This window comes from Protopterus annectens, chromosome 4.part0, assembly GCF_019279795.1.
Source record: "Protopterus annectens isolate FY-2018-M chromosome 4.part0, PAN1.0, whole genome shotgun sequence".
Lineage (NCBI taxonomy): Eukaryota > Metazoa > Chordata > Ceratodontiformes > Protopteridae > Protopterus > Protopterus annectens.
This window is the reverse complement of record NC_056733.1, coordinates 406,403,256-406,430,103: the sequence shown is the minus strand read 5'-3', so window position 1 is coordinate 406,430,103 and position 26,848 is coordinate 406,403,256. Positions and strand designations below refer to the sequence as shown.

Here is a 26,848-nt window from a genome sequence, read left to right as displayed (position 1 = left end):
CGCCTTGGATCTTGGATCCCATTCAGGATCTTATTTCACACCCCTTGGGGGTTCCTCATCCAAGCCTGGACAGTTTGACACTCTTGGCTTAACTGCTCCTGTTCCCCTGATTGCTAGAACTCCTGGATTATCCTCTTCAGTAAGGTCTATTCTGATGGCAGCTCATAAGTCTTCCACCAGGAAAATTTACTGCAGCAAATGGAAACGTTTTTCCTATAAGGCTTTTCAAAGGAGTTTAGATCCTTTCACAGCTCCTATTTCTGCCATTCTCGACTTCCTAGCCAATATTTTTCAACAAGGAGAAAGCTCTTCTACTATCAAAGTGCAATTAGCTGCCATCTCTAATTTTCATGTGGGTGAGGATTCTGCCTCTTTAGCCTCCTCCAGACTGTGTAAAGCCTTTATTAAAGGTACTTTCTTATTACACCCCCCCCCGGTCAGGGATCCTGTTTCTCCATGGGACCTTACTATGGTTTTTCAAACTTTGGTCACTCCACCATTTGAACCTGCTGCAACCACAGATCTCAAGTTTTTGTCTTGGGAAACAATTTCTAGTTGCTATCACCTCTGCTAAAAGGGTTTAAGAACTACAAGCCTTGTCTATTAAAGTTCCATAAAGATAGGGTTTCCTCTTCGGACCAATCCGTCCTTTCTTCCCAAGGTTGCATCACAAGTGAACATCAATCAGACCATTAACTTACCTGTTTTCTTTCCAAATTTTGCTAACAAAATGGAATACATACTCCACTTGTTGGATGTTCATAGACAGTTACGATTTTATTTACACAGGACTAAAACCTTTCGCAAATCTGATCAATTGTTTGTGTCCTTCTCTAAACCCTTTTTGGGTAAACCTATCTCCAAGGTCACTATTGCTAGGTGGATTTCCTTGTGCATCCTTCAGGTCTATAAGGATAAAGGTTTGTCTCCTCTGGGACAGGTGACAGCTCATTCCACTAGGTCAATGGTTACTTCTGCGGCCTTTTGGTCGAGAGTCTCATTGGATGATATTTGTTCTGCAGCTACTTGCTCCTCATCTCATACCTTTATCTCTCACTACAAATTGGATTTAACTTCTAGAAGGAGAGCATCCTTTGGTTCCCCGGTGCTGCGAAATATCCTTCCATGCCACCCAGGAGTTTAGTAGCTGGGGACTCTGTCCCACAGGTTGAAGGCCAAATGAAGTGAACCTCTTCAGATAAAGAAGTTATGTACTCACCATAACATTCCATCTGAGAAGTTCTACTTCATTTGTCTTCAACCGTCCCTCCCTCCTTCCCCCTGGCCTTATCTTATGGACAGCCTGTTTGGCTGCAGTTTTTAGGTCATAAGGTATTCTTTCAAGTTGGGTTCTCAGTATAAGTGGTAGCAAACTCGATCTGGGGATTGGAGGGTAGTGGAGGTGTATTATGGGTAAGGGGAGGAGCTTGGATCTTGGAGCAGATGCTAGTGAAATTACTTGACATACTATGATCGTAAGTTCAAAACCTTGAAACCTTAAAGCCTGAAACAAACAAAATCGAAAGATTTTGTTTGTCCCACACCTTCCCTACACTAATATACAAAACACACACACATACAACCAATGCATACAACCCCCTACATTATCACATCATTCAAACACTTACACACATACACAAACACACCTACTTTTAAAATAAAGTGGGGGGCTTCACCCCCCACATCCCCCCTAGCTAAATATACCAACTCCGAGATCGCTGTACATTGGGGAAAGTGCAATTGCCCTTTCGCCAACGTACAGCGATGTCGGAGTTGGTATATTAAACAAAGCAGCCTCTTACCTAGCCATTCCGAACAGTGTAGTGTGTCTACGTCACACACTACTCTGACTAGGATGGCCGACCAAAACATTTCGGAACTCCATATTCCATCATTTGGAATCTCTGATTACATGAACGATCAATCAAAGGTTGTCGAGTATGTTGTACTCGGCATTTTGATCATTCGTTCATGTAACATAGACCTGCCCAGCAGTGCACACATTGGCTGTAAGTGATGGTCACTGTTGATGTGACACCCAATCCCTTGTACAAAATGATGAAAATGTTAGTTGCTGTTGATGTTGAGAAACAAAGGCAACTGGAAAGCATTGTAATTAGTCAGGAAACTATTAACTAGCACAGACTGTCTTGAAAAGACTGAACTGAAATTATAGACATGTTTTCAGCTGGAGTACAGAAACTTTGTTTTTTTTTGGAAAAAAGGGGGAAGCTGGACTTACTTTTTTTTCTGTAAGAAGTTTTTGGAATCAGATAAGATATAATGATGAAGTATTATGACCCTTGTGTGTTCCTAAATACTGAAGTAAAAGGCTTAAATAAAGCTTTTTGTCTTATTTTACAGCTGCAGTCTCTGCATGTTCTGTGGAAGCTACTGATATATTAAAGGTGAATAGTCTTTCCTTATTGGGAAAAAGGACTGCCGTGGCTTGAAACATTGAGTTAAAATGGTTTTAGAAGACTTCTATGTGGAGATCTATGCTATGCATTCTCTTCCATTAAATAACCAATCCTCCATGAACTCTTACACCTTTGTAAGGCAAACAGCACCTCTAACATTTAAACTAAGGATTTAAATGTCCACCAGCATATAAATATAAAACGATGTAGGGACAGATACATTACCCTACATTTACCCATCTGTGAAACAATTGCTTGTACATGTAATGTAGAGTGACACTAATGCATCCTTCAATAGGAACTTTGATGAATGGATGGGCATCTGCAAATTCACTCTTGGCCTAACCAGCTTTACCCCTCTAGAAGGGGGGTGTATATCATGAGGGTGGGTTTGGCAAGGTACAAATGATCTCTTGACTTTTTGCCTTGTAATTGCAATTATTCTCACCGAGTTAATAATGCACCAAAATACTACACTTATATATTCATATGTACATTTTAGTGTACCTGTGTCAATCATCATGTTTTTGGGAGGAAGAAGGAAATGAATACTCATAGAAATCAAGCACAGACACCAGCAAAACATGCAAACATCACAAAGGTAGAGATCAGAGGTCAAAACAAAGTTCGTTCACTACAGCTGATAATATTGTTTATACTTTCATTCCTATCTCTTCAGAACAATCTCTGGGCCTCCCACTAGTTATTCCTTTCTTCAATAAACTGCAATGCTTTCCCATTGCCTTGTCTCACTTAGTGTGACTCCCTTGCAGTCACACTTTTTCCTCAGGCTCTAGCTGTCTGTCCGTCTGTCTGCCTAGTTCTCTTATTTTATGCTTTTGTTCTTCCCCATTTTACAAGAAGGGAGCCAAATATTCAAAATGTATAATGATAATAATTATAATAATGAATGTATATGTTCGGTTTCAGTAAAAATGTGTATAGATCATTTCATAATTTTTGTTACATTGTGAAATCTTCATATTCTGCTTCTACAGAGTAATATATCTGTCATACTAATGTCCAGATCTGTTCCTATGGGCCATTTTATTGTTTCTCTAACTACCTTCTAACTTTGCAGAGTAATTTATCTGTCAGAGGAATGCAGAGATCTCACCTTAGAGCATGTCAAGTGGTTATTATGTTGTCAGAGAACCACAGTCAACCTTTGCTTAGAAAGACATCCTTCAGGTACTGAGTACCCCCTCCAACACTTACAGCTGTGGTATGTTGTAAGTGCACCATACTCTGTTTCTACAAATGAATGCATGTCAGACGGATGCTAAAAGTTACAATTACAGACATAGCTGTTGGTCAATGTGTCAAAGCAAACTCTGTATTCTACCACCTTAGTGCAAAGCCAAAGTTATATGTATGTGAGTTCTGGAATTTCTTATCTTTCATTTTATACTGATCTTAAATATTTTCTATTTAAATGCACAGTAAAAGATTTCTGTTTACCTTGATTTTTACAAACACACACACACACACACACACACACACACACACACACACACACACACACACACACACACACACACACACCAGCACACCAACTGTGCTTCCTTTATTTTCAGTAATCTTATTAGATAATGTTCCATTGTGATTTATTTTTAAGTGCCTGGTTACAATCGCACACTTGCCTGTCACAAAAGCCAGTGATGAGAGAACCATACCTCTCAACCTGCTAGTGCAAGAAATCTGAACAAAGCCTGACAAAATGGGGGACAAAGACCCAAAAATAGGGACATATTTTAAATATTGCTCTTGTAAACTTAAAAAGTTGCTAGAGTAACAGGGTTTGATTTAGCTTACATTTTCTGAAGGATTTGACATCTAAAACTGAAATGTAAGTCATTATTTGGTGACGTCACACCTCAAATCATCCTAGTGATTTGTCAGAAAATCATAGTTATGAGGAAAATGCCAAAAATATGGACATTCTACAAAAATATGGACAGTTAAGAGGTATGGAAAGGACTTCACATTATAGTAGATTATTTCACTTTTCTGTCCTTTTTTCTAAGTGCATAATGTTCTTTTTTTTTTCAACTGTATTTCCTGACTTCACATACGGCCACGGTGGTGCAGTGGTTAGCATTGCCGCCTCACAGCAAGAGGTTCTCCGGTTCGATCCTCGACTGGGGTGCTTTCTGTGCGGAGTCTGCATGTCCTCCTTGTGGTCACGTGGGTTTCCTCCGGGTGCTCCGGTTTCCTCCCACATCCCAAAGACATGCTGCAGGTGGATTGGATACTCTAAATTGGCCCTAGGTGTGAGTGTGTGTGTGCCTTCTGTGGAAGGTTGGGCGCCGGGCTGGCAACTCGACACTGTAAAACTCCACTGCCAATCATGAGCGGACAAGGTGATCCGCTGTGGCAACCCCTAACCGGGAAAAAGCCGAAAGAAGAAGAAGATTTCCTGACTTCACATAAGTAGAGACTGAGTTTTCCTGAGATATACGTAACTAAATATACGGAATGTGAAATTTTACTGAAGAGATCCACTTACAAGAGTATATAATCAATTATAAAAATAAACCATGGAGTTTTGTGCCATATATTTCTGTAATAACCCAGGAATACAGTTGTAGCAATTATTAGTGTGTCTGTATCTGACCGATATCCATCTAGAGTACCTTTTCCATTTAATCCTGCCATGGAAGTGTGTGTGTGTGTGTGTGTGTGTGTGTGTGTGTGTGTGTGTGTGTGTGTGTGTGTGTGTGTGTGTGTGCATGTGCGTGTATGTGTGTGTGTGTGTGTGAGAGTGTGTGTGTGTGCATGCGTGTGCGTGTATGTGTGTGTGTGAGAGTGTGTGTGTGTTCATGCGTGTGTATGTGTGTGGTGTGTGTGTGCGTGCGTGTACATGCATGTGTGGTGTGTGTGTGTATGTGCATGTGTGTGTGTGTGTGTGTGTGTGTGTGTGTGTGTGTGTGTGTGTGTGTGTGTATGTGTGTGTAGATTCAGATGGGGGGGCCGCAGTTCCTGCACTAGTTATTTGTACTCATTGTGTTCCTGTTCATGCTATATCTGTACCTTTCAGTACAGTACTTGTCAGTACAATAAACAGATAGAAAACTAGCCATGCTACTGAAAAGTTTATTAAAAGTGAAGCACTTTCTAAAATTCTGAAATAAAACTGGAACTCGAAAGACTGTCTTACAAGATTGTAATTGTATTTTGTTGTTTTACTATATGGCAATATTTGAATTATCAGCTTTTTACTTCAACAGGATAAAACCAACACTTGCTGACATATAAACACAAAGTTCTGTAATGCATAACCTCTTTACATTGCATATTTAAGGACAATATGTACAAAAAAGGGGGGGATTTTTTTTAATAAATTGTAATTGATATATAGATGTCTTACTATATGTGCTCTAATTAGGATCTACAGTCAGATTTATTTAAATGGCATTTTCTTTTACATTATAGTTGAATTTGATAGGAATGCCTCAGAATCTACACCAACCTTTTATATTTTATATCTGTTTTAGTACACCATTAGTGGAAAAAAGGTTGAAGTTGCTGTGAAACAAATTATCGCTGGCAAAGAAGTCAAGCACCGTGGTGCTTTCTCAAATCCAGAATCTTTGGATCTATTTCACAACATCCCAGAGCTTGAGACATTCTGATATCATTATGGACCTGTATATATTATATGTATATTTGTATATAAATGGGACTCTATTTAAATACTATTTTCATGTTTTTTCCCCGTTTTGAGGTTATGTGGAAGCCAGATATGTTCGTGAGCCCAGTGTATAGAGTAATTTAATAGCTCCTTTGCATGTAATTCTTTAGTTCCTAAAGTGATGCAGTGCTGCTGTTAATTGCGCAACTCTTCTCTTTAATGAGCTCTGCTTTGTGAAGTTTATTTAATTTTGTAATGTTACAATAAGGAACATGGCAAATGGATTCATTAAAGTTTTACACGGCTGATGACGGTGCTGCTTGGTAACATTCTAGGAGTCAAGTGTAAGACATCTATTCTGTTAATCTAGGCATAGTTTTTATGCTGTCTGTGAAAACTGCCAGCATGCCATATCTAAATAATGCACTCTGCCAATGTTTTTGTTCCTTTACTGACTTTCTGTTGAAGTAGTCTGTTTCCTAATTCTTATGTACTTTTAATATTTCATAACATACCCTGGGATGAAATTGCTGCTGCTGTTAAATGAGTTTTCTCAGCGGTAACTTTATGTTCTCTTTGTTTAAATATATATCATTGTAGAACTCCAATGTCAAACTGTTATAAAATAGGCACAGTTTAATGGCTTCTCAACCAGTTCATTTAATGGAAACATTTTTACATTTAAAAGCCTGACCTTGATTTTATAAACCTGTTTGCATGTAGAAAAAATGATATCATTTTTTAGTTCATGAAATGTGAAATAATTCCAAAGTGAGTGTGATAAAACTGCAAAAACCTTTTGCACATCCCAGTCAATGTATGCATTTTATACGCCAGTACTAAAGTAAATAGATATTGTGAAAAGAATGAAATAGGTGATCAAGGAATGCTGTTTCTCCAGGAAATTTTACTGTTATTGCCTGCATGCTTTTTAAGTCTGTAAGTTAAAAATGTTGCTGAAATTGTGAAGGAGAAACCATGCATTACTAATTTTTTAAAACATGCTGAAGCTACATCTGTATTTTTTCACAGTATGTTCTAGCTGTACAATAATTCATGCGTGGTGAAACTGCTGAGGGCAAGACATCAAATTAAGTAGGCTATGCACTTTGTATGGCACTTAAAATTTATAAGACTATTTATAGATATTTCTTCCATTCTGTTTTTTAACATACATACTTGTGTGCATGTCTTTGCCATTGGCAAGACGTGTCATACTTGAAGTATTCTGTTAAACTGAGACCTCTTCTACCATCTGTTGTAGCATCTCAGAAAGATGCCAGTGACCATGCTGCATTCTTGATAGATGATTAACTCTGATTCTCTGGTTATTGTCTGCAAAGTGTCATCACCCACTCATGTATACACCGACTGAAATTGCTTTTGCAGAATGTAACCCTGTAACAGGTTTGCCACATCTTTAGTTCTAAAAATTTGACAAAAAACAGGAAAAAGAAGTTATGTACTCACCATAACTTTCCACCTGTGTTGTCCATTTTCATTCTTCCTCAGCTTACGGGTTCGAATCCGATATCTGACTCAGATGTTGCAAAGGCTTGTGGCAACGAGAAAACTCTCAAGCTCTTCCCTTAACCATAATGTACCAACCCCAAGTACCTCACATCTTGTTTGCTAATAACAGCAATAGATATATAGCAGTAACAAATAGAGTGGACTGTATCTGGAGCTATGTACCAAGGAAGTAACATACCTAAAAACACTTGCTCTTCTAGGAGTTTTTAAGGCAGGGGGTTGTTGGGCAGCGAGTTGAGGAAGAATGAAAATGGACAACACAGATGGAACATTATGGTGAGTACAGAACTTCTGATGTTTTCAGTTCTGTCCTCAACTTATGGGACAGAGTCCCCAGCTACCTAAATCCCCGGGTGGACTCAAAAAAGGATATTTCTGAGCACCATTAAATCAAATGATGCTCTACCCATGGAGATCATGTCCAATTTGTAATGAGTAACAAAAGTATGGGAAGTAGCCCAAGTTGCTGCTGCACAAATTTTGTCCATGGAAGCTCTGTGCTGGAAGACTGATGAAGTAGTGGAATGAGGTCTTAATGGTTTTGATAAGGTAATGCCCAATTTCTTCTATATATAAGAAATACAATCAGTCAGCCATCTGGCTAGAGTGATTTTGGCAACAGGTTTTCCTAGTTTTTTGTCAGGAAAAAGAGACAAATAACTGGTCAGTCTTCCTGATATTTTCTGTCCTGTCCAGGTAAAAATGCAATTGCCTGTGAACATCCAATAAATGCAAACCGTATTTGCCTTTGTTAGAAAATTTAGGGAAAAATACCAGCAAGTTATTAAATGGATTAATATTAGTCTCGGTAACAACTTTAGGGAGAAAGGTAGCATTAGTTGGTAAAGTGACCCTGCCTTTGTAAAAGATCAAATAAGGTGGTTTCGAAGATAAAGCCTGAATCTTTCAAATTTTTCTAGCAGAAATAATGGCTACTAGAAAAAATAGTTTTCCAGGAAAGAAACTTGAGGTCACATTTAGCAGCAGGTTCAAAGGGGGTTTGAATAAGTTGCTGCAGTGCCAGATTTAGGTCCCATGGGGGAGTAGGGTCTCTAAAGGGAGGCCTGAAAAGAAATGTATTTCACAAAAAGGTTTTGCTTAGCCAATGGGAGGCAACAGAAGGACTTTCAAATCATATGTGAAAATTGGATATCACCGTTAGCTGGACGTTCCCTGTGGAGGAGCTAGCTCCTTCTTTAAAAAAAAGGCTAAAAATTCAATGATACTATGTGAAGGAGCAGAAAAGAGATCAACCTTATTTTTGCAGGCCCAGCGAGCAACTCTTTTCCATTTACTGGAGTACAGTTTATGTGCAGATGGTTTATGGAAAGATAAGTGTATCTGATGGACTGGAGAGGAGATCATAGGTTGTCTGGCTTCAAATGGAATTTGGGAAGGCAAGTTGTCAGCCTGAAGTTTGATATGTCTGGATGGATCCAGAATCCATGGTGGGTGGAGTGAATGAGGCCAAAGGAAGGGGGACCAAATCTGTCAAAGCCAAAAAGGTGCAATGAGGATAACTTTGCTTTTCAACATGGCAACTTTCTGCAAGAACTTGGAAATTAATGGGATTGTTGGGTAGGCATAAAGCAGGCCAAGGGGCCAATGGTGAAGTAGAGCATTCCTCTGTGACTCCGCCCATGGGAAGTCAGGGCAAAGTAGCTGCTGCATTCGTTGTTTATGGGAGAATTGAAAAGATTGCAGCAAGGCCAGCCCCACTCATGAAACATTATCTTCGCCACATTCCTGTTGAGAAAGCATTCATGTGGTAGAAGAATGCACCTGCTCAGCTTGTCTGGTCTCACATTGGGTTTCCCTAGAATATGCATTGCTATGAGAAAGCAGTTGGATGAGATCACCCATTGCCACATTCTGACTGCTTCTTGACATTAGGGGAAGATCTGGTTCCTCCTTGTATGTTGATTTACTAAACTACTGATGTATTGTTTATTTAATTTGCAGTCGGCCCCAAAGGGAGAGCTTCTTGAAAGGCCTGCAAGGCTAAAAGGACTGCTCATATCTCTAGGACATTGATATTCAAATTAACCTCTTCAGAGTACCAAGTGCCTTGGACTGCTTTCCCAGGTAATGCCCCACCCCACCCTAACTGGGAGGCATTCGGGCTGAGGGGGAATGAATGGATGGCATTGTAGGACCTGCTCTGATTGAATCCACCACTTGAGATCACTCTTGCAAATCTGAGTAACACGTATCAGGATTGACATAGGTTGATAGAGTATTGACCATTGCTTGGCTAACATCCACTGTAGAATCCTCATGTAAAATCTTTCTAAAGGTACTAGAGTTATTGCAGCTGCCATTGATCCCAGAGCCTGAAGGACTAAGTGGGCTGAGACTTTGGTACTGCAGATTATTTTCCTGACCTGTATACTTAAGGTCTGAACTCTTAGAGGAAGCATTGAGGCTATCATTGACTTTGTGTTGAACAGTGCTCCTATAAATTCCACATTTTGAATAGGTTCCAAAAGAGTCTTTTTGTAGTTTATAGTTATCCTTAGATCAGAGCATGTGTGAATAACACAATCTCTTTCATCTATTACTTGATGCCTGGTTGGAGCAGTAATGAGTCAATCACCTAAATACAGAAACACCTGGAATCCTTGCAGTCTCAAGTGAGCTGCTACTACTGTCATGCATTTGGTGAACACCCTGGGGGTTGTGGTGAGACCAAAGGGCAGAATTCTGAACTGGTAATGACTGTCTCCCAGCCAGAAGTGTAAGTACCTTCTGGAACTCCTGTTCATCTTTATGTGATAGTAAGTATCCTGAAGGTATGTTGAGCACATCCAATTGTCCTTTCCTAGAAATGGAAGTATGGATTGAACCATGACAATATGAAACTTGATGCATTGAATTGATTTGTTTAAGTTGCTGAGATCCAAGACTGATCTCCAGTCCCCTGTTTTCTTCAGCATTAAAAAGAATCTTCATTAACTTCCGGATTCTATCTGGTTTGGCACGACCTCTTGGATGACTCTTTTTTTCTAGCAGCTTTTGTATTTGAAGTGCTGCTTGTTTCCTCTGACTGGGCGGAACATCAGGGATTTTCTTGAGGAAGTGAAAGGGAAAAGGGTATTATATAACCTCTGGAAATAATCCTCTGCACCAGTGTATCTGTTATCTCTAGCCAGGTTCTCTGGTGCAGGGATAAACTACCCCCGATTGCCTCCAGAGGGGGAGAATCAGCCCTCCTTTCAGGTGTGCTGGAAGGGTCTATTGAAAAATGAATATCTGTGCCCTTGGTTTTGCAGGCCACCTCTGCCATGAGGGCACCATTTACCACTGGAGTCCCCCCCTACCCCTGGAGGAACCTTTTCCATGTATGCCCTGGCAAGGACCCTGGGACTTCTTGAACCACATTTTTCCAGTACCTCATTGATTGCTGGAGAAGGATCTTTGAGGCATGGAAAAATGTATGCCCACAGTAGACAGGGTCTTTCTGTCCTTTTCACACCTGGATGAAGTGCCCTTAACTTTGGGGCCAAACAAAGATGTTCCGTCAAAGGGAGCATTGATGAACAAAGACTCGAAGAGCTCTGCAAAATCACATAAGTGCATCCAGATAGCCTCCTTATGGAAACACTGAAACCTGCTGCCTTTGAGGTTCCTTTGGTCACATGTGAAATTAGCCTCATGGAGGAGTTGGACACTGATTACATGGTAGTCAACTGAGAGGTTACAGATGCCTGTACCGCATCAGAAATGGATCCTGAAAGGGTAGCAGATAGTTCCTTAATTAGGTCTCTCTGTGACCTGGTGAAATGTGCCAAATAGTTCAGAGACCTTAAGGAGAAGGTTGCTGAAGCACAGACATAATTCCTAAATGTGTCCATCACCCGAGACTCCTTGTTCGATGGATGTACAGTGGAACTTTCTTCTCAGAGTTCCTTTTTTGTGGCCACCTCCAAGATCATGACATCTACCAGTGTACCTTATATCCAAAACTGCCTGTCCTTTGGTGCTGTCAAAATTTTATCTGGTCTCTGGGTCTTCTACACCTGCTGAGAGAGCAAATCTATGAGGTCACCGGTGGGCAGAGTAACCCAGGTGGTAGACAGGCCAGTACCAAACGCCTCCAGGAATACAGACTCCTCAGACAAAGGGTTGCTGGAGTTCCAGCCACCTCTCTTTTTCAGGATTTTCTAGGATGTCTCCAAACTGGAGATCTTCAGAAGGTGACAATGGGGATCCTTCACCTTCATTGAAGTCTGTATCTTCTGTGACTGACTCATTGAGGGAGTCTAAGTGCTTCCTCTTGCACGTTTTCTTCTTAGAGACCTCCTCAATGGGATGCTCTGGAGAGGTATCAGAAGTGGTGGGAACACCTTGCTGGGATGCCTGTGGTTTCGGTGCTAGCTGTCTATGTGGAGAGGATAGATGGGACTCCAGATGAAGAGATGGCAAGACTGCAGACTGATGATCTTAGGGGAAGGGAACCATCTTTGTTTTGCAAGCAGACAAGGCTGTTTCCATGAATAACACAAGAACGTAAAGGCTCTCTCCATGGCCTCAAAGGCAGAACCTCTCAGAAAATAAGTAAACCCCGGATCCATAAAGGCAAGCCATCGGACCTTAGCCCCCTCCTGCTCTGTGAGAAACTCCCCAAAGGCCAAAGTCAGAACCAAATGAACCAGTGCTGAGGCCCCAAGGTGCAGAGATGGCTCAGAAAACTTCAGAGTCAACTACAACATCCTGCACCCAACAGAGTAGCCTCTGCTCCAAGAGCTGTCTGGATTCGATGGAACCAAAGAGCTCAGAACGAGCTTTGGATCAGAGGATAAAGTAATTCTCAGATCCATTTCTGACAGACCCAGAAGGCTCAGATCTGAAAACTCCAAAACCAAGAGGGGGATTGTAGGAGAAATTTGTAAAGGGGTTTTAGTGAAAGGTTGGATGTCCTGACCTAGAGGGGTAGGAGCCAACAGGATGCTTGACATGCACTGAGCCGAGAGAATCTTTCTCACTAACCTCTCCATGTCTTCTTCCGTAAGGCTCCTGGAAGAGTGAGTAGAAACTATTGATGGAGACCTTGGTCTCTCTAAAAAAGGGGAAGGGACCCTAGAGTGGACTACATCAGGTCGACTGATTGAGAGCATCTGGTTCTCAGGAGACAGGGAATGTCAGGTGTCAAATCCGATGCTTTTTGTGTTGAATCCGAAGCACTTTGATCCAACGTATCTTTGGTTATTTTAAATTTTGGATCTGAGAATGAGGTCGAATCCAGGGAGTGTTTCTTTCTTAATTTAGGATCCAAGGCTGAAGTTGGATCATATGACTTAAGCTTTTTTGTCTTAGGATCTGAAGAAATTGTCAGAGCCAATAAAGATCTCTTCTTAGATTTGTCCAAATATCTGGAAGTCTGCAATGAAGTATTTATGGATGGGGAAGCTCTGGATAATGCCTCGCTCAAAGAAGAGGGAAATAACCCTTTGAGAATTACCTTGTTTTTGCTTTCAACCAGAGCTGTTGGGTTGAACACATGACATGTAGCACAGTTTTCCTGCAAACCCAAACAATACACTCAAAGTGTGTGGACATCCAAGAATGGGATTTCGTGTCCACACTTTTCACATTTCGTACATGTAGCTGGGCCTTTATCTTTAAAAGCCATAGTAAAGGAAGGTTATAACACACTCTACAAAATTTAAACAAAAGCATAAAATCTTATTTTCTTTTAAACCAGAAGGAATAGCGGAAAGGAGGAAATACCAACAATGGTATTTGAGAACTACAGTAAATGTAGAAATTCAGAGAGAAAAATATACTAATGTTTGTATACTGAGGAGTACAAAAGTATGAAAAAGGGAAGTGTAAGGGACTAACGTTATATAAAAAGGGATCTAAAGTAGATTTATAAGAAATTAGGTATTTAGAAAGAAAAACTATAAGGAGAGATAATTATTTGAAAAATAACACTTAGCTTCTCGAGAGAAGCTGGCACCACATCTTCCACTCAAGTGACAAACAAGATCTGGGATACTTGGTGTTGGTGCATTGATTAATGAAATGAAGTAAAATAAAATAATCAAATCTGCCACTTCTGCTGTAGAGTGGTAAGAGAGGTATGCTGTCCTTCTTCCTGTCTTGTATTTCATAAGATTCACCACACCAAACGCCATAAGACAAGCAGGTTACTCATTTATGGATTCTGTCTGGATAGACTGTCCCCTCCCCCCACAGACACCAGAAACTGACAATGTACATGATAACTGTAGCAATTTCTTGTGTCCAGAAATGGAGAAGTTATTCTCTTATACACCTCTACAAATAAGTGATTAAAGGCGTCTGTCTGTATGATACTGTACCATTCTCAGCCCCTGATTACCCTCTGTCCTCTCATTTTCAAGCCCATTTCTGAGCTTCTTGGTACCAATTTGCACTTATCAGTAGGCATGCCTCGTCTTTCATATTTGCTGACGGCAGCTGAAGGTGCTGCTGACAATCTGTTAAAGATGTTTTCTGTTGAGATGCTGTGCCCTTTTGATATGTGAATAGCTTAGATAAACTTCTGGGCTTTAGTTATTTGTCTGGATTACTTTTGCAAATCATTTAGGATTATTGCTTCAGATGAACAGCTGACTGGAAAAGATTGCTAAATGATTTTATGAAAGCATGCTTTTGAATATTCTTTCTGCTATTTATGTAACATCATTCTTTTTTCATCCTGTTGTACTTTTCCTGTCCCACACTCATTGCATACCTCAGATGGTTTACCTCCAATTTACATACAATATAAATAACACTTTATTCATTTTGTGACACTGCCTGTCTTAATGATCATGTCACTTACAACATCACTGGTCAGCCTCATAGTTCATCTTACACATTCTCCATTCTTAAATATGCAAACCTGTTGACTCTGCCTTCCATAAATGAAGATTACCCATTTCACCTCTGAATGTTAAATTGCCCTTTGTCATGTGGTCTAGTCATGCTCCACCCTTTCTGCAGTAAGAATAGAAACTACAGACCCCCTCCAGAATTACACTTTTGCTGTTACTAAACAGCACTGAGATTTCATATTGTAGTTCTGTTATGTCTGTTGTATTAGTCTGTTTTGATGTCAGACCATTTACTGCACACCAGACCAATCTTCCAATCCAAAGGAATAAATATAGCATACATTGGTATGTACTTTTCATCACATGTTCTCTGCATCTGCTTTATGGACCACTATTGTCAAGTGAGGTAGCGTAGCCAATTTAACTCCAAGAAATGAGGATGCAGCCAACTCCATTACTTAATAAAGTATATTTAGGTTGGATGGGTTTTCTGTTAAACATAAGGGAGCACTTCATACCAAGATCAGCATATTGGCTGTTCCTCCTTTGCACAGCATCTACCTGTTGAGATCTCCATACAATTTATGAACAATCTGTGCTTTGCTTTCACATATGCTTTCTCCCAGTATGGTGAACAAAGTGATCTCAAAAACATTGCATAATTTATTATGCAGGGTCCCTCTGACTACCATGTGTGTAGATAAAATGTAAATAAGTATTTGTAATTAGCAATTGTGGTTATTAAATCCAAAAAATGTATTTTGGATTCTGTGGAACATATACCAAAGTAACATCAACTGCCAGAAGGAAAGTTCCATGGGTTTGAGCAGAGAATAGTTCCTTTCAGATTGGCAAATGTTAATTTCATCTCTGAGACTAGATTGCAAGGAGAGATGTATGTATTTCATGCTAGCACAGATTATTTTTGACAACCCCTCATTGTCACTAAATGGCTAGATCCAGCTCTAGATAAAGCAATGGTGTCAAAATGACCCTTTTGTTAATGATGCTTTTGATAGTTAGGCTTCTGACTCCTGGGAATGAGGAAACGTGTATACTTATGGAGATATAAGGAGTGTTGTTCTGCCTTGATCAAGATGGGAAAGAGCAGTGGTCATATCTCATTCTTTTACACTGACAGCCACTGAGTTTATTGTTTATATCTCTCTTGCCATTTATAATTTGTGCATTGCCTAATTCAGCATGAATTCTATTAAGTCTGAGCATCCATTCCAAGTGAAGACTAACTCCAGTGTTTGAAATATGAAGCGGTTGAACTGTGTATTGCTGCACCATACCTCAACATTTATATGACTTGTCTTGTCCACAAGCCATTTACTGTTATGGCTTTCATCCATTTTAGTGTTGAAATATGCAATGTATTCACATTTTACATGTACTATCCTGCTGTTTTTTCTGTTGGGTATTGCACATTGTGCAAACTCTCTTGTAGGTATAAATAGCTTTATTGAATTTATTTTACTTTACTTCCAAGTAAATGTTTTACTTTTTCATTAAAGGGCTTGTCTTTGCGTATTTTGTCTGTATATATCTCATGATATAGTCAGTTTGCTGATCTAAGTTCTCATACTTACTACTTTGAGGATGGATACATGTGATCTTAGGATGACTATTTGTAGGAAAGTTTTTTGAACCAAAGGTTTAGCTGAAAATGGAAGCTTGTCTGTATATTATATTCCTCAAGTTTTACTTGCAGGACTGTCATGTTGTGCATGGTGTGTGATTTTTCTGAAATGTGTGGCAGCATGAATTGCATTCTAATCTTACTAAAATGAAATCTTTGTTATTGTGGAATTAACTTTGTGTGATTAGCACAGTAAAACAGAGCAGTTAGTTAGCAGTATCCAGTTTATTTAATACATCTTCTTTCCCAAGTAGTTATATTTAACAACCAGTACATCCCCTCTCTACATCCTTAGCTTGCTAGTACACCTCACCAGTTTGTGGGCACCATCAAACTCACTGGTCCCATTATTAATATTATTTGTTATATAGCCTTTCTAACTCTCAGATGGTCCCCACAGCAGGCCACTTCAGAGCTAAGTGCTTTCCATGTCATCTGCTCCTCATTGCTCAGCCTTGATACAACCCCCCCCCAAATAACTTTTTATTGAAATAATTGTTGACTGACGTTAACCAACACAACTAACAACAATATGAATGTGTAAAAATTAAACAGCAATGAAAAACATACAGAGTAAACTATATTCAGTATTTACAAAACGTACAGTATATGATTTGACAGTAAGTAAAATGGAACCTGAAAAGTTTGTTCATTTTCCATCACTTCAGATTGTCTGCTCCTTTTTCACTGAAATATGCAGTTCTGTGGCAGGTGCTCATAGCATCTTCCTGAACAAAAATTGTGTGACTCTGACCAGGGGACATTTGATACCAGATACAGACTTATTACTACTAACCAGTGCTCTTTGAATATTAAGAACCCCGTGACTGACTATGATACCTTGCTGTTTGTAAACATGTCGATGTGCTATAATGGTTGCTGTACCCTATTTCTGCTTTGACTCTCCAGAATGATAAATTATAATTAAGACTTCTGAAGCACAAGCTATCACTGTCTAGGAATGAGATTTTGTACCCCAACATTCCTCATCAACTTGAGTACTGCATTTGGAGATGTAATGATGCGCATAGGTTCATAGGTGTTTACTAAGCTAATAGCACAAGAGCCTTTATAATCCTAGCCAGTAATACCAAGGAAATGACAATATTGTATCTTAATTCCCCAGATATGGGATGTAGAATCAGGTTAGTGGGTCTTTGGGTGTTGGAGCCCTGAGTCATTTTATATACTGCCTCTTTCTATTAGGGACCTCTTTTCTGTGGTATTACTCAGCTTCTGGCCATATATATATTAAACTGTTACCTCTTTCCCAGATATTGCATCATTTGGTCTGCAACTGGTTTGGTGAAACCCAGCCTTCCAAAAGTCACTCCTAGTTACTTAAACTAGGAGGTACATAATGTCTACAGTACTGAAAATAATCTGAAGTTAAATTAAAAAAGTGTATGTAACAATAGCATTAATCAAAAAAAATGTTATGAATGGTACTCCTCTTCAGACAGACACAGTCATAAGAGACCTGGTTACTTATGTGGACTTATTATGGGCTCATTTACACAGAGCTCTGTAAAAAACACATTCAGTCAAGCACTATAATAATTCTATGAATGCTGATAGAAACAATGCAATATTTTAATCTCAACTGAATCAAAAAAGAAAGTTTAACACTTTTGTCCCATTGTAACACCAAGATGTCTTCAGAACTAGCACAGTTAAAAACAGGTCACCAACTGTACCTCCACAACGGGATATAGGTAACAGAGTAAGGTATCTTGTACAATATAATCAGTTTTAATTCTAAGAATGTAAAAGAAATACCTTCCACTATTAACTTTTTTAAAATTAGGATGGAAAATGGAAGTAAATAACTGAGTGGTATAAGAACAGTCGAATCACAGTTGGTCTTGTTTGAGAAAAAAACATACCAAATATAGGAAATTATAACTGGAGAATATATACTTCTGTGAGTGTACAAAGGTTGGTAGAGTCCCTAAGGTACTTCATTGTTGGAAGTATCCGACAGGATTAACAGGTGGTTCAGATTTGCACTAAAAATTGTTCTGATTATTTAAAAGGCAGGGTTGTGAACTCATGGAGATTTTAATTAAAAACAATAACAAAGAAATGGATAAGTTAGAAACTGAGATCACTAGATTGGATATTTACATTAGTAAGATTGGAACCATTGAATAATCAAAACCAGAATTAGTATGGATTAGGGTTCCATGACAGAAGCTGATAAAGATCATGAGGGACTTACAGACTGGGAATGAAATGGACTTAAACTGGAGAGAACAGGAGATGACTGGTATGGGTATTGCATTTAATACTGATGGTGACTTTAAAATCTTTACTTATAGTGATTTCTCCGTAACTGTTGATCATGTTAATTTGTTTCAGAGGGGGCACACTTGTGTAACTGCTAAGAGATCGAGGGTGTTAATTCAATAAACCCTACATGGAGTGATTCTCCATGTAGGAATAGTGTAGGCCCGAACATGGAATATGGCTGCTAAGCAATCCAGGAAACAGGGCTGGGGGCATGCACGAGTGTGCGGACACCGTGCGAACACAAAGGTGTCCGTGGAATGCAAAACACCTCATCTGCTGCTGAAAACCATGCAAATGAGGTGATTTTCTGATTCAGGAAGCAGAAAGAAATCCGTTTAGGTGCCGTATCAGCAGGAAAAATGCACGAGGTGACAAACCGTGTACCAGACTATAAATTTTCAACAGGGGTTGTAACAGCTCAAATAAAAGGTTGCAAATGTCACAGTAGCCATGCAAATGGCCAAAACTAAGGCCACTGAGTTGAAAATGTGATGCAATATATGAAAAATTAAACTTTATTTTTAATACATATGCCACATTTAAGTGGCACGCAGCAACATGCAAACATGCTATTTTGTAAAAATAAAAAGTGTAAAATATGAAATATAAAGGTATGCAAAGTTATTGCATTTTAGTGGCCAGCATGCAGAATCATACAATGGCTGCTTATAGTGGTAGCTAAGGAGATAGGCCCTGGTGTATTGCTGTATCTAGGGTATATGCAATTAGGTGTATGTAAATGAGCCGGGGTCATTGAATAGCAAAAAAGGCCACCGTGTCCATCGCTACTAACCATGGTAGAGCTAGAACTGTGTTGGTGTAGGTAAAACAGATAGCTAACATTAAAAGGGGGATGTGTCATGACATGTGTAAGTGGATTGGTGCTTAGCGGCACCTGTTTGCACTCAGCTAAGCAGAGCTAAGCAGGGGGTGTGTGTCTGAGGCTGCTAAGCTATACTTAGCCTCGTGGCACGTGTTTTAGCTAGTTTAAGAAAAGCTAAGCATGCCCATGTACAAGGGAGGGTCTAAACTTCTGAGCAATGTTTATACTAGAACCGCTGGTTTGCATGGAATGCCACAGGGCTTAGCAGTGGAAGAAAGTGGAAAAAATAAATAAAAGGAAATAGCCTGAGCAAGACAATCAAGTATAACAGAGTGATAAGCCCTGTTCCACTGACACTGTTCCATTCAAACCTCTCAATAATATACCTGGCAGGTGGAATGTATCATTGTCATGCAATCACACAGGCTGTATCTGCAGTACATCAATATAAATTGTGCATACAACCTTCAATCTGATTTTTCCCACATACTCTGCACCATTGGAGTACACACTTTGGAATTTTAACTGAAAAAAATGATAGGGGCTGCTGCTGCTCTGCTACATCTGTATGCACTACAGGCTGAGGTCAGTGATGATGATGATGATGATGATGATGACAATAGGCCCAGACTGAGGAGGAGAAGAGTGTTCAGGCCCAGGGTAGCCTTTCAGGGGCTACATGTGCTGGCAATAGTAGAGTGCTACAGGGTGGACAGGGACATACTACAGGAAGTCACCGAGCTCAGCCGCCCTCATCTCAGACCCAGAGCCAATAGAGGGGAACCCATCCCAGTGGAAACAAAGGTATTTGTAGCCTTAAGAATACTAGCTACTCTACTTTCCAAAGACCTACTGGGGACATCATGGGGATCTCACAGGCATCCGCATCCAGGGTACTCCACCAGTTTCTGGATGTCATGCTAACACATGCCAGTGAGCACATTTATTTCCCCAGCACCCCCGAGGAGAAGACCAGCAATATGCATCTCTTCCACCATGTAGCACACTACCCAGAGGTACTGGGTGCCATAGACTGCACTCATGTGCCCATCAAAGCACCATCCAGTGAGGAGGGTATAGTCTACATCAACCACAAGGAGTATCACTCCATCAACTGCCAGGTTGTGTGCAATGCCCAGGGCATTATCATCAATGTGTGTGCTGGCAGCCCTGGCAGTTATTATGACTCCCACATCTGGCATACATCACAGCTGTATCAGGTATTTGCCAGGGGGTGCATCCCATACATCTGTCTAGTACCTGGCAATGCACTGGAACCGTAAATGATGACACCCATCAGAAATGCACTCACACCAACTGAAGAATGCCATAATGAGGCACACGCACACACAAACTAGAAACATTGTAGAGCATGTGCTTGGGCTGCTCAAGTCACGGTTCCGCTGCCTTGACATTCCACATGTGCACACATGTTCATAGTATCTGCCATGCTACACAGTATGATCCTGCAAAACAGCTGCAGCAGGAACATTACAGGGAACTGAGACACAGCCCCCCACTGTTGCCAATGTCCCCACAGGCACAGGGTGACTCGGAGGAGGAATCCCATGAGCCTGTCCCTGTAGACACATGTAGGCATGCCCATTATGCCCTGGCCTTGACAAAGAAGCAATACATAGAACATACACTGACAACCTAGGGACCCAGGGACTGACACCTCACTCCATCTCACATACACACAGAAAAAAGAATGCCAGCCACATCACACTACCTATACCTTTCCATGTATAGGCTGTTTACTGTGTGCATCCAACAGAGTCAGCCCTTAAGCACTGTCCTCTCAACTGATGCAGGCACAACGTTAGCCACTCTTCTTAACAAATGAATGGGGTAGTAGACTGTGGTAGCATATGTATGGTATTGCTGCATGTATGCAAGAGAATGGAGTGGACTAACGGGATAGCAGCAGACAACGGGCAGCTATGCGGGACAACAGGAACTCTCTTGCCAAATACTGGCTGCCCCAGAATATGCAGTAGGCCCCAAGCCAGGAAAACCCACTTCATTATGTGAGGGACTTACAAACAGCGGGATCATAGGACAGATGCATGGATGTCAATGTTGGAGTCACATACATACCTCTCAACCTCTTAGAGCAAGAAATCTGTACAAAGCCATAAAGAAATGCAGGACAAAGGCCCCAAAACAGGGACAATTGTTCAGTATTGCTGTTACAAGCAGACAAAGTTGATAGAATAACAGGTGTTGCAGTAGCATGAATTCTCTGAAGGGTAAAAAGTCTGAAACTCGAATGTCTGTCATGACTTTCTAACTTCAGTCTTTAATGATTTGCCAATAATTTTCCAGACAACCACAATGTTATGAAAAATGGACCCAAAATGTGAGGCAAGCATCTGGACATTTGGCGAAGATCTGTACAGTTCAGAGGTATGGTCCCCTACCCCAGACACACCTGTGTTTTCATAAAACTGCAATAACAGTTATGTTTGTAAAGTAATAGCAGCAGATGACACATTCCCAGGGCTGTCCCAATCAACTTGCTAACATGTTCTATTTCCACAATATGCAGTGGTCAATGTGCTAGGTATGTGTGTGATGAATAATGTCAGGTAGTTGACAGCACTAACTGGTGGCTGTTGTGGCTCACCGAGCTAAGTATATTATTGTGGGTGACAGGCTCCATGGTTTGAGACTGGCTGTACCTACTATTTTGCATGTCAGCTACACCTACTGTAGGAGTTCTACAGGCTGTCCAGAAGTCAATATTTGTTACTGCAGGAAAGCTGGACAATGGAGGGACAGGGGTCCCCAGATATGGACAGTACACAGTTCTGAGTAACTTAGATGGTGCTGACAACAAGTCAGTGGGCACCATCCATACCCCACAAATGTCAGGGTTTCTCAGAATGTCCACAAGTATGCCTCATATATCTGTTCTGTTTGTCATAACATTGCATTTATCTGGCAAACTATTGGCAAACCAATACAGGTTGATATGAAAACATCAACAACAGATGGTTGAGATGCAGACTTCATACCCATAAGAAAATGCAAGCTAATACAAAACCAGTCTACCAACTGTCTACATTTGGAAGAGCAATATTACGATTCTGTCCCCATGTCTGGGCCTGCATCCGACTGTGATATATGGCCCTGTCAAGATGTCTGGCTGTAAGAATTTGAGAGATATGGCCAACATGTAGCCTTAGAGGAACAGTGCAACACAAACCATCTGAGAACCAGAGCAGAAGTATGGGGTACAATGCTGGCCAGCCAGATAAACAGGTACAGTCATAAGTGTGCAGTCCATAACCCTGTGCATGATGTTATGACTTCTACCCCATTCACACCATAACTACGACTACATAAGAGCAGCAACTGTGGACAAAGTCTGTGACTGGAGCAGAGCAGTACAAAGGGACACATACATATAAGGGGATGGAGGAACCACTGATCAGACAAATGTAGAATATGCAGACTAGAACGCTTTGTGCAGTAGCATGGGTTCCCTACTGTGTATGGAGTCAGTAGAGAAATGTCTGTCAGTGATTCCTCACATCAATCTATACTTATCTGCCACTGACATACCAGGACATCACAGTGCTGTGCAAAATGTACCTCACATATTATGCAAAACTCTGCTCAGTCCAATAATGTCTATACCCACCCTAGATATGACTCAGTTAACTCTTTACAGCCGAGGGACGTCTCCAGGCATTTCTGAAGATACCTCCTACTGCTTCTCTAGGCATCAAATATTGCCTGTTCATATTTGCATTAATAATTCCAAAACCATGTTACATACAAGGTATCAGAATTTTTATTTTGAAGCATACATGATGACAAACAGAATTGTTTTGATATTTGAACTCTGTTTATGAGCATTTGTTAGAACTGTAAGGTGATAACTTCATTTTTAAAGGCTGAAGCTACACCCACTGGGAGTTAAAGGTACACACTCAAAAGAGCTGTATTGGAGGGAATGAGTTAATAAGGATAGCACACAGCCAGGAGATCCCTCAGCCAATATATCAGTGAGATGCTGGACTGTTTACAGAGGTTCATCAGCCAATCGGCTGTAGCATACAAAATCCTGGACTAGAGTACAGGTAGGTCTGACCTGGAGTCCCACTCTTACTATTGATGGTCATACTAGACATGCTCCTATACTTAGCTACTTTCAGCTATGTCTGAAACCACATCTGACTATCAAACTGGGATGTACATATATACCTTCTGAATGCAGACAGCTATGTACACCTTAAACAGCACATTTCTGAAAGCACATCTGACTATAGAACTGGGATGTACATATATCCCTTCTGAATGCAGATAGCTATGTACACTTTAACTGTCTATCCCCACCTCCATCAGACATGTTTACCCCCATATATATATATATATATATATATATATATATATATATATATATACAGACATATAGGTAATATATTCAAATATATAATTTATAGAGAGACAGAGACAGGGGGAGGGAGAAAGAGAGAGAGAGAGCGACAGAGAGAGACGCTGAAAAGCATAGAGTGATGTACTGCAGCAGCCACACATACACCAATTTTAACCAGTGGCATGTGCAAATACTATGGTGAGGCCCATTGTGTAATAGTAGGTAGGGACACACACACACACACACACACACACACACACACACACACACATACACACACACACACACACACACACACACACACACACACACACACACACACACACACACATACATACAGGTGAAGTGCCAGAAAGGCATTATACAGACTGCACCTTCTGACTGATGCCATGCACAACACACAATCAGACCACAGCAGAGACACTCTGTACAGGCCCTCAACAACATGCAGTGTAGCTACGTCCAGTTAATGTTGCCAGTACTCTACACCTGTGAGATATGTGATAAGTCAGACTATGTGATGGACCCTCACCTAAAACACAGTGCACTCATTTAGATAATAGTAATGCACTCCTGTATAGCAGACTGGCTACAATTTTACAAAAATACATGCTAATATGTTACAGCTTCTGCAAATATGCTACTGTGCTTATCAATGTGATGCACTGCAGGGAAATCCACCACAACTGAACATGCATGTATTGCAATATGGCTAAACTTAACAGTAGTGTCCATGGCAAACTGGCAGCCCTTAATATGCCTAGGGTAATGATGACCCATAACAAGACAAATTCCACATGCAACAGCTACAGGATGATGGTCTCCAGCCACACCAGGGGTACCTATGGATTTGTGGGGAAGAGGTCTTGTCAGCAGACATGCATGTGGCATTGGTACAGGATAATATGTGCATTTATCAGCATAAATGCCGCGGTTGTACGGTGGTAGAGTTGTTACCTCACAGCAAGAGGTTCTCCCGTTCGATTCTCGGCGTGGCTTGGGAGTGCCTTCTGTGTGGAGTCTGCATGTCCTCCCCATGGTTGGGTAGCATTTGAAAGACATGCGTGTGTAAATGGGCATGCCTTCGTTGAAGGTTGGGCGTCGAGCTGGCACCTCAGCGTTTCGTAAAAATCTACTGCCAATCATTAGCGGACCGGAGTTCCACTGTGGCGCCCCCTAACCAGGAAAAAGCCGAAAGACAAACAACAACAACAGTATAACAGTACAAACTGTGATACTACCCAAATTGCTGACATTCACAATATGAGTGCACATGTGTGCATTACAACACCCCACCCGCAAATGCAGACTGACCTGACATTTGTTTACAGGTATGCAGAGGCTGCCACTATGAATGCTTCAGTATTAACGTGATGACCACTGGAGGCTTACCTGGATCCTCCTCGGCTGTGGAATATGTGCCACCCACCTTCATGATATATGTTGTGATAGTTTCTTGTGTGCTGGTAGCTGAGCCCAGGTTTGACAGGAACTCCTCTGTGGGTAAGAGTGAGGGTTGTGTAGCTGGCACTCACCAGTGCCAGCATGGTCCCTGGTCTCAGTTACAGACCTTTGCCTTGCATGATGTATTATATCTGTTGCGTGGTGTCAGACCTGTTCATAGCTCCTGTCCTGGTGGCCCATGTCATTTACCATTGCTATGAGGTCTGCCCACAGTGCAGCGTGGTCCTGCTGGTTATGGTGAGTCCTTATCAACAGCACCTGATGATGGAATCTCAGGGCATCAATAATGGCAGCAGTCTCAGCTTTTTAGAATGGTGGATTGCAACGTCTATACATCCCACCTGACAGACATAAAGAGGGGAAGACATCACAGGACGACATACATTGCTTACCACAAAGTACACACCCTGCACATCCACAACAGCCACCACTATCCACCGCTAACTCCCACATCATACACCGCCATCTATCACCACAATATGTATGTGGCAACATAGTGGCAATACACAAAGCACTGCCCCCTGATCCTGATGTTTCATGCTATTTGCTGCATGTGCTATGAAGTGATCAAATGCATTTACCTGTTGCATCTATTACTGCTTGTTCCTGGCCTGTCTACATGGTATCCTGTGGTGTCAGCTTCCTGCTGTTGCTGTAAGCACCTGGACTATAGACCCACCCCTCATGTCTCCCTGGCCTTCCTCCCACAGATTCTGGACTGTATGGCTGGACAATATCCTACAGTTTCTCCTGCCAGTGTGGTTAATATGACTGTCCGGGCACAGTATAACACCTGCCTCGTGTACACAGATAGACAACCATTTACAAACACCACCAAGGAACACGCTGTGTGAGAGATGCAATGACAGTAGGAACCTGCAGTCCATGCTCCCTCCCTGTCCACAAACAGGTTGTTAACACAATCAGCACACCTCACTCACCACCCACACCTACACAACACACACATACACACATATGCAGTGGACCTCAACATACGCATTCAAAAACAAAGGAGACCTCCAAGGCAAAGCCACATGTGAACCCCACAGCCATACACAGCACATATCACCCATGGCCACACACTTGCATCCCACAAAAATGCAGACATCAGCACATGTCAAACATGTTACACACAGGAGACTCCATTGTGAGACACAGCAATGTGCCTCTCACCTGGCTGTATATGTGGAAGGTCACAGTTACTTGTCTGTCAGGTGACAGACTCTGCCATATCCCATACTACTGCTGTCTCTCACCAACAGGTAGGTTCATGAGTCTGTCACAGTCCATGTTAGCGTGCCTGACCTCAGATGTAAGTCCCTGGACTATTGCAGTGAGACATGAGTGAGCACACTGATTATTTGTCCCAGGCAGGTATGTCCCTAGCCTTATGCAGCATTCCACTGTCACCCAGACCGATGTCACAATACATTCAAGACATGACTGACCTTAACACATGGCCTTTTATCCTGTGATATTCCATGGGGTTCAGGTACCTGTGAGCCTGGGATGCTATGGTCAACAGACCACAATGCTCTGCAACGCATGGCCTCCATCTGTCTCAACTGGTCTTCAGGCATCTGGCAATGGTTCTCACCAACCCCATAGTGCCTTTATTAGGAAAAGTGGTGAGGTTATCACTGTCAACATACAACTGTCAGCATAGCACATTGAAGGCCATGCTGCTAAACCCTAGCATGATTTTGCTCTCAATGCAAGCATTCTTAACCCTGGGAAATGCTGACATCTGTACAGTCACACACACATGGTTCAAAGCTACAGAGAGCACCCCAGCCTTACTTGGTCTACCATCCTATCATACAGTTATACCCCAAAGTGTGGGCGGA

At 41.2% G+C, this 26,848-nt stretch overlaps 1 protein-coding gene across 1 annotated transcript in view; it reads left to right on the top strand.

Annotated features, from left to right (window-relative positions):
• Positions 1-10,250, top strand: part of AACS (acetoacetyl-CoA synthetase) — a 1,424,505-nt gene extending 1,414,255 nt beyond the window's left edge. Inside the window, exon 18 of the mRNA XM_044068347.1 lies at positions 5,918-10,250. Within this exon, the coding sequence (XP_043924282.1) occupies positions 5,918-6,055 (138 nt within the window). The 3' untranslated portion in view covers positions 6,056-10,250. The remainder of the gene's footprint in view (positions 1-5,917) is intronic.
• Positions 10,251-26,848: the final 16,598 nt, after the last annotated feature.